The sequence below is a fragment of the Pongo abelii genome, chromosome X (genome assembly GCF_028885655.2).
Source record: "Pongo abelii isolate AG06213 chromosome X, NHGRI_mPonAbe1-v2.0_pri, whole genome shotgun sequence".
NCBI lineage: Eukaryota > Metazoa > Chordata > Mammalia > Primates > Hominidae > Pongo > Pongo abelii.
In genome coordinates, this window is record NC_072008.2 from 37,406,655 (window position 1) to 37,416,550 (window position 9,896).

General features: G+C 40.3%; 1 protein-coding gene across 1 annotated transcript; it reads left to right on the forward strand.

Annotated features, from left to right (window-relative positions):
• Positions 1–5,280: 5,280 nt before the first annotated feature.
• FAM47C (family with sequence similarity 47 member C) lies at positions 5,281–7,815 on the forward strand. The gene has a single exon (XM_003779613.4). It carries the CDS (start codon positions 5,342–5,344, stop codon positions 7,667–7,669), a length of 2,328 nt encoding a protein of 775 aa, XP_003779661.3. The 5' UTR covers positions 5,281–5,341; the 3' UTR covers positions 7,670–7,815.
• Positions 7,816–9,896: the final 2,081 nt, after the last annotated feature.

Consider the following 9,896-nt stretch of genomic DNA (forward strand, 5'->3'; position numbering starts at 1 on the left):
AGAGAGAGAGAGAGAAATTTTAAGGAATTGGTTTATGCAACTGTGGGGGTTGGCAAATCCAAAATCTGCAGACCTGGTTGCAGGTCAGAAATTCAGGCAAAAGTTGATGTTGCAGTCTTGATTCTAAAGTCTGGAAACTCAAACAGATCCGTCTTCTTGGGGGAACTTTTGTCTTTTTCCTGAAGGCCTTCAACTGACTGGATGATGCTCACCCATCCTATGGAGGGTAAATCTGATTTACTCAAAGTCTACTGATATAAAATGTTAAATGACAACTTAAAAATACCTCCACAGCAACATCTAGACTATTTGACCAAATAATTGGGCACCATAGCCTAGCCAAGTTCACACAGAAAATTAACCATCACAGAAAGTAAACTTACCAAGAGCTAATAAAAGCAAAATAATTCCAAAGTGGGTTGGATCAGAATGCAAATGATTGGGTATCTGAAAAAGGCTGGTAGGTGCTGCATGTGGGTGGAAGAGGCTGCAAGTTTGCAGATAATGTGAGTCTGCTGGAGCATAAAAATGGTGTCCTGAGTTAAGTCTGCAGTAAAGGTTGTAGGTAACTAAGAGGAGTCAGAGGCACACAAAGATGTCAGAACTGGGACTACTTAGGCTCCATTAAACCAATGCACTTCATCACATTGATTTTCATTGTTTATTTTAATTTTCTTGTATACTTATTCATTACATGCTGCTCTGCTCAGAGCATTTTGACTTCCTTGAACATTTATTTATTAGCTTGTTGGTGTTGGTTTTGCTTGTAAGATACATTATTCATTTCTGGAGTAACACTTCATACTAAGGCAGTTGTTGCTTGTTGATTGAACAGGCCAGTTGTAATTTCTCTGTACTCTATAGTGATGTCAGTTTTCTTTAACCCAAGAAGGGCTGTTTGCACAAGTAAGTTGCTTTCACTCCTAGTTTTTTTTTTCACTGCCAGTCAGGTACTCACCAAACTTTGTATCTTCTTTGCTCTTCTATCATGACTTCATTATCCTGTGGGTCCACCAGTTATGTACATGTTATCTAAGTGAATTATTTTGTCCACAGGCTCCACTATCTGATTTTTACATTCCCATATAGCACTTGCTGAAATTTAATTTTCTCCAAATTTGGTGACTTTGGATAATACCATAATTACCATGGTTTTTAAACTCTTTGAAAGTCTTTGGGGCCTATAAAAGGCACAGGGCTTTAGAAAAGTAATTCTCACATATTGGTGTGTATAATTTAGAGACCATGTAAAATGTAGATGACTGGCTCCACTTCGAAAAAATTATGATTTACTATATATGAGGACAGAGGGGCCACAAGTATACATTTTAAAGAAGCTACAGCTTTCTCTCTTATATGATTAATAGTGATTTGCTGATAATTTATCATGATGCAATATATAGTTTAAATTGGAAATCTTTTGTTTTGGAATAATTTTTGATTTGTGAACCAGGTGCAAAGACTGTACAGAGCATTTTCATGCACATTTTACCCAGCTTCCCCTAAAATTAATATCTTACATTGTACATGCATTTAAACTAAAAAATTAACATTGACATATTACTATTAACTAAACTTCAGACTTTATTCAGATTTGTAGATTTTTTTATACCCATGTCCTTTTTCAGTGTCAGGATCCAACTCAGCCTACCACACTGAATTTAGTTTTAATGTCTCTTTAATCTAAAGTCTATGATCGGTTCTCTGCCTTTAATTGTTTCCCATGACCTTTATGGTTTTGAGGAGTAGTTGAGAATTTTGTAAAATGTCCCTGGACTTGGGTTTGTTAGATGTTTTCTTCTCATTAGACTAGGATTCTGGAATTTAGAGAAGAATACTACAGAGGTGAAGTGTCTTTCTCATCACATCCTATCAGAGTAGTGCATGATACCAATGTAATGTCTCACTGCGGATATTAACATTGATCATTTGCTTAAGGAGAGAACTGCCAGGCTTCTCCACTAAAAGGTCACTATTTTTCCCTTTCCATATTCTATTTTTTAGAATCCAGCCCACACTCTGGGGAGGGCATTTAAATTCCACCTCCTGGAGGGAGGAGTATCTATGTACATTTTTTGAAATTCTTCGTGAGACAGATTTGCATCTTTTTTTTCATTTATTTATTTGTACAATCATTTATATCAGTATGGACTAATGGACATTTTATTTTATATTGTGTTGTAATTTTTAAATTTTAGTTCTCATGTTGCTTAAATTGTTTTAACTTTGGCCATTGAGTGCTCTTTCAGTTTGGCTCCTGATCTGCTTTTATTCTTTTGTTTTCTGAGAACTTCCTATTTTCTCCCATTACATAATACTCCAGGCTCATCTTGTGTTTTCACTGCCCCAGGCCTAGAATTACTCATTTCTCCAAGGATGTCTCGTTTTGCTTTTGTTATTTTGGATAATTGTATTTAGAAACCAGGATCTGGGCACTGGATGTACTTTTTGCTACTTGGATGTCATTTTTTTTCTAGTTTCTCAGCAGACAGAGCTATAAAATATATGCATGTATACTAACCAATATGTGCACACAACTATATTTATTTCTTTACCTATATATCTCTATACATATTAAACTACTATGTATTATACATTTTGTTTTGTGTTCTCTGTTGTCTTATTGTTAAGTTTTTGTTTGTTTGTTTATTTGTTTGAGGCAGAGTTTCGCTCTTGTTGCCCAGGCTGGAGTGCAGTGGTGCGATCTCGGCTCACCGCAACCTCTGCCTCCCAGGTTCAAGTGATTCTCCTGCCTCAGCGTACGGAGTAGCTGGGATTATAGGCATGCGCCACCATGCCCGGCTATTTTTTCTATTTTTAGTAGAGACAGGGTTTCACCGTGTTAGCCAGGATGGTCTCAGTCTCCTGACCTCGTGATCTGCCCGTCTCAGCCTCCCAAAGTGCTGGGATTACAGGCGTGAGCCACCGCACCCGGCCGTCTTATTGTTAAGTTTTAATAATTATTTATGTATTCTGGATATGAGTATTTTGTATAATATTCTACTTTGTAAAGTGAAAAAAAAATGAAGTGGCTGTAAAGTACAAAAACTGTTTTAATGAACAGCCACATGAAAAATTTTGAAGATGCCCAGTTGACCTTTAGGAGCTTCAATGTGTGTTTTTCTCTGGGAATATCTAGAATACAGAAGTTTTATTCAAACCCTCACCCACTTTAGATAAGTGAGAACTCATATGAGCTTGCCAGTTAGAGTACTGTTATAGAGAATTGTTGAAATATTGGCTCTTGAATTTAACATACATTCCATGGAATTTTTCCAAGTGAGAAAGTTAAAAATAAATCCATACCAAAATGGTCTTACCAACTTCACATTATGAAATCTACTAAATATGTTGAGAGTTTAACAGATTCTTATAATTGATAAATGAAAATATTTGTGACATATAAATAGATCTGTATGATTTCTGCTTCCCTTTTATTTAGACACTGAATGTAGAATATTTTTATTTTCAAATAGTAGTAATCCTATATAAAATAACAATACTTTACTGGATGCTTATTCTGTGCCAGGCACTATACAAAATCATGTTATAAAGATTATCTTGATTTACACATAAACAATTTATTTGCGTTAATGAGAAACCTAAGAGGAATATATATTGTGTCTATTTTACAGAGGAGGAGCCACAGGGAAGAGAGGCATTGATCATGCCTTATTTACAAGGAGGAACTAGGGTATACCTGCTAGTAATGGTAGAAAACATTGTTCAGCTGCACTTAACAAGGGAAATAAGAAATACTTCTTTTAAAAATGGATAAGAATGTACAGAAAAAAATTATTATGTGATTAGAAAATAATATGGTTAAGGAATAATGCAAGCTGAATTTGTCTATAATTACATTTTTTATAAAAAATCTTTTTCATAGATATAGTTTTAAACACCATAAGAGAGAGAAAAATTTCACTGATATTATTCAAAGGAAAATCAAGGATTGCAACTGGACTGAGCAGAGGAGATGAAGATATTCAGTTTGGAAGGAAAGAAGGGAAACTGTCTTTATTCACAGATGACATTATCATATATATAGAAAATTCAATGAAATCTACAAAAATGCTCCTGAAAGTAATAAGTGAGTTTACGAAAGTTGTATGATACAAGATGGATATACAAAACTCAATATTTATATATACTAACAACAAAAAATTGGAAATTGCAATTTAAAAATACTACATATAATAGTATCAAAAGCAATATTTAGAAAAAATCTGGGGAGAAACTATGTGAAAGACATATGCACTAAAAAATACAAAATATTCCTGAGAAGATTAAAAATCACATAAACAAATGGGAAAATGTACCTTTTTCAGTGGTTAGAAGACTTCCTATTGTTAGTATGTCAATTACCCACAAATTGATCTACAGATTCAACAGAATCCTAATCGAAATCCCAATGGAATTTTTTTTAGACATTGACAAACTGATTTTAAAGTTTCTGTAGAAATTCAAAGGACCTAGAAGAACCAATTTTGTAAATGAACATTGTTAGAGAACTAATACAGCCTAATTTCTAGATTTATTTTAAAGCTAAAGTAATCAACAGAGGGTGAAATTTGTCTGAGAGAAAAATCTGGAAGAGAAAAGAGTGCCAAGAAATTGACCCACAAAAAAATATAGACAGCTGATATTCTACAAATTTCCAAAGGTAATTCAGTGGAGAAAATATAGTCTTTACTGAAATTACCAGATATACATAGGCAATAGACACATTTTTTTTTAAAGTGCTTTGATCTATATCGTGTGCTGTTTACAAATCTTTAAACAAATTTAAATTTAAAAAAATCTTTGTGATCTTTGCATAGGCAAAGTTTTCACGGATACATCAAAAGAAGCACAATCTGTAAAAGAGCAAATTAATAAATTGGACTTCATCAAATAAAAAAAAACTTCTCTTTGATAGACACCGTCAAGACAATGAAAGGGAAAAGCCAAGGATGAAGAGAAAAATTTGCAAATCATATAGGTGATAACGGACTTAGATGTAGAACAGAACAAGAATTTTCAAAACTAAATATGATATCCAGCAACACAATTTAAAAATGGGGAAAAAATCAACAGAAACTTCAACTAAGGAGAGATAAGGATGGCAAATAAGCAAATATAGAGATGTTCAATACCAGTAGTCATTAGGAAACGCAAATGAAACCCAGAATGAGATTCTACTACACACCCCTTAGAATGCCGGCTGCGCAGGTGGCGTCAGCGCTGCCCCGCCTCCAGGAAGGAACCTGGGCTGCGCGTGGCTGGCGGTCTCCTAGCGACTAGAGCGGCAGGGATCAGGAACCTCAGAAGCTGGAGACGCGGCACCCCAGCGAGGGCCACCATGGGGGACCAGAGGCCGCAGGACCGGCCGAGTTCCCCGGGCATGGACTCCAAGCCTTGGTACTGTGACAAACCGCCTTCCAAGTACTTCGCGAAGCGCAAGCACAGGCGCCTGAGGTTCCCGCCTGTGGACACCCAGAACTGGGTATTCGTGAAGGAGGGCATGGACGACTTCCGCTACGGCTGTCCGTCTCCCGAAGATACGCTCGTTTGTCGCCGTGACGAGTTTTTACTCCCCAAAATATCTCTCAGAGGTCCCCAAGCTGACCCTAAACGCGGGCAGAAAAAGCTGCTCAAGAAAGCGGCCCTGTTTTCCAAGCTCTCTCCAGCCCAGCTAGCACGGAAGGCGTTCGTAGAGGAAGTGGAAGCCCAGCTGATGGCCAAGCATCCCTTGGCCATGTACCCCAATCTGGGAGAAGATATGCCTCCAGATCTCCTACTACAGGTACTGAACCCGCTGGACCCCGAGAGGAAGCTGGAGGACGCAGGCGCTTGTGAGGGCCAGGAGAAGACAACCGACGAACCCACGGAGCCTAGTAAATACCCCTGTGGAGAATTCTCCTCTCGGCCTCCCGAGACTCGGGTGTCCTGTCTCCGCCCGGAGCCTCCAGAGACTGGAGTGTCCCATCTCCGCCCAGAGCCTCCCAAGACTCAGGTGTCCAGTCTCCACCTGGAGCCTCCCGAGACTGGAGTGTCCCATCTCTACCCGGAGCCTCCTGAGACTGGAGTGTCTCATCTCTGCCCAGAGCCTCCCAAGACTTGCACATCTCATCTCCATCCGGAGCCTCCTGAGACTGGAGTGCCTGATCTCTGCCCGGAGCCTCCCAAGACACGCGTATCTCATCTCCGCCCAGAGCCTTCTGAGACTGGAGTGTCCCATCTCCATCCAGAGCCTCCCAAGACTCAGGTGTCCAGTCTCCACCCAGAGCCTCCTGAGACTGGAGTGTCCCATCTCTGCCAGGAACCTCCAGAGACTCGCGTATCTCCTCTCCGCCAGTTGCCTCCCGAGGCTGGAGTGTCCCATCTCTGCCCGGAGCCTCCTGAGACTCGCGTACCTCCTCTCCACCCAGAGACCCCTAAGAATGGAGTGTCTCCTCTCTTCCCGGAGCCTCCCAAGACTCGCGTATCTAATCTCCGCTTGGAGCCTCCCAAGACTGGAGTGTCCCATCTCTGCCCGGAGCCTCCCAAGACTCGCGGATCTCATCTCCGCCCGGAACCTCCTGAGACTGGAGTGTCCCATCTCCGCCCAGAGCCTCCCAAGACTCGGGTGTCCAGTCTCCACCTGGAGCCTCCTGAGACTGGAGTGTCCCATCTCTGCCCGAAGCCTCCCAAGACTCGGGTGTCCAGTCTCCCCCAGGGGCCCCCCGAGACTGGAGTGTCCCATCTCTGCCGGGAGCCTACAGAGACTCGCGTATCTCATCTCCGACCAGAGCCTCCTGAGACTGGAGTGTCCCGTCTCCACCCAGAGCCTCCCAAGACTCGGGTGTCCAGTCTCCACCCGGAGCCTCCTGAGACTCGCGTATCTCATCTCCGCCCGGAGCCTCCTGAGACTGGAGTGTCCCATCTCCACCCAGAGCCTCCCAAGCCTCAGTTGTCCAGTCTCCACCGAGAGCCTCCCAAGTCTCGTCGAGTGTCCAGTCTCTGCCTGGCGCCTCCCAAGACTCATCGGGTGTCCAGTCTCTGCCCGGAGCCTACCAAGACTGGAGCGTCCCATCTGAAAGAACTGTTTCAGGAAGGTATATCAAGCACAATGGAGTGTGTTTCTGACTCTCTTCAACGTAGACATACATCGAGAAAACTCCGTGACTTCAAGTGGGCTGGAGACCTAGGAGTTGATGAAGAATCCATCAGCAGTCTGTTTGACTTTACCCCTGAGTGCAGAGCAACCTATCAAGACCAAAAGAATAAGAAGGCAAACGAGTGTTCCTCAGGGCTGAAGTATAGCGTGGAGCTAGACGAAATGGATGAGGTCAAATTCTTCTCACAGGAAAAAGACTTGGACGGGAAAATCCAGACTGCACCGAATTCTTATAGTGGAGCATGGTACCTCAAGCCTAAGTTGGGGAAAAAGCTAAGAAGTGATGAACCTTTGATTGACCCCAAGCTCGTACTTGAAAAGCCTGATGAACCCGACATTCTTGACGGTCTTTATGGACCAATCGCCTTTAAGGATTTCATTCTAAGCAAGGGCTATGAAATGCCTGGCATCATTCAAAGGCTGTTTGCCAGGAGGGGATGGACTTATGACTCTGTTAAGACTCCTATTCAACGTGCAATGCAAGTTTACAAGTACAAAGAAGACGTCACAGATGCATCGGAAGAAGATTAGAAGGTTTTCAATTTACTACTTAATTGGGTATTTCTTGCTCTCATTTTAAAAATCAGTCAGAATTTATGATGACTGGCCCCGGGAATGTACAACGTTGGCAACATCTGTAAATTCAATACCTAATGTTTATAAATATTTCTTAATGACCTGCTTTGGCTTCATTATTTCATATATTTTATCAATTATGTGATTAATATTCACATATACTTTTTCACACTTTTGAAGCATTGTGAATATTACATCATCATTTCAGTTATTTGTAAAAATACATACAACCAGAAACAAAAGCAGAATTAATCTTAGAAAGAGAAATGGGGTCGGGTGCGTTGACTCACACCTGTAATCCCTCCCGCCTTTGGGAGGCCCAGATGGGTGGCTTGCTTGAGCCCAGGAGTTCAAGAGCAGCCTGGGCAACATGGTGAAATCTGGTCTCTACAAAAAATCCAAAAATTAGCCAGGCATGGTGGCATGCATGTGTAGTTCCAGCTACCTGGGGGGCTGAGGTGGGAGGATGGCTTCATGCCACCACACTGCAGTCTGGGCGACAGAGCAAGACCCTGTCTCCAAAAAACAAACAAACCAAATTTGCTGAGTGAAAGGAGAATTCTATAACTCTTCTCATATGAAAATTCTAATGAAATAATTATGACAATTATTTTATTACTATAGCCAAAATAATGTTAACACTTTTTAATAGTAAAATGTTATCCTCCCTGTTGAGATTCCATCAACCCCCCAAAACAAGTTTGAAAACTATTTATCAAAATCATAGTTGAAACTTGAGTTATGCCATTTTGTCATATCTCTCAATAGAATGTATGTATTTCACCATGTTCATAAACCTTCACAACAAAATACTATTACCAAATCATATAAACAAGTGCAGAATAGGAGGTAGCTTCAACTCCCTGGCAAATCTCATGTGCAAAATAGGATCTGTATGAGAAAAGCTACCAAGCAACATCAAATATCCTTACATATCTGTTCAAGTTCAAATAATTTTCATTTCATTCATAGCAATTTAAAATGCACTCATAAGTTTAAAATGATAAATCAAGCATCTGCTTTACCTTTCAAAAACAGCAGGTAAAACTAATATAGGTAAATTTGTAGGTAAATATATTTGTAGTGAAGATCTGAAGTGCACTTTTTCTTTCAGTGACGAAAGTGTCCATCTGTAAATGGATGTATATGAATATATTTCATCCAACTAAGCAGTGATATATATATCTGTCTATGTGCAAATTCTGTTTCTAGTGAAGTTTGTCTGTGGGTATTGTGTTCCTGAAGAACCAAGCACTTTCTATGTTGTTTTCTAAGCCAAGGCCTATAATTTCTCTTCAAATTCATCATCATAAACTTAGGTTCATGTCACCACTATCTCTTTTTGTATTTCTGCAACGGTTTCCAACCTGTGTCTCTTCTTGAGTATATTTTTGCAAAATGCAAGCACGGCTTGTTAATTCTCCAGGCTCATCTAAACTTATCTAGGTACATAAACACTCACACACACATGCACACACACACACGCACATGCTCCTGCATTCCAGACTCCAGTTAATATTCCTTTTCTTACCTCTGTGTGTTTCTTGTGTCTTTGTACATAATCTTCTTTACTGTTAGGACTTCACTCAGGCCATGAAATCCTGTTTCAGTGCTCTCCCCATCAAGGTCAATTTCATGATTACTTTTATTAAGATCTTATATCTGTAGACAAGGACCCTCATTTTCCAGTTGTCTTCCACTGAAGAACTTACATCAGTATCCTAGAGAAATGAGTCATTAATACCTTCAAAATAAGGGAAAATCCCATACTTATTTATTACAACTTCTGAGAGGCCAATACCATGCCTTATGGCTCGGAGTTATCTGGTTTCTGAGGTTGTCCACTGAAGCCTTGGGCTTCATGCAGGAGCATTCAATGTTCAGTTCCTTTTAGCAAGAGACAGACCTACTTTTCCACATTTGGTTATGTGACCTTGCACTTCACGGAGGATGGATCCTCATCTACACGATGGACACCATATCATCAAACTCAAATTCTGGTGAGACTTAAAGGATTACTTATTGGAGTGCCTAATGCCTCAGGCAGAATTAGTACAAAACCTGCATTTATGGAAGAGAAGGAGGGAGTTGGAAAGGAAGAAGGGTACTAAAAATATCACAACAGAAATACACTATACAAACATAACTTTTTGATGGTGTTTATCTGGTGATAGCCTTCACC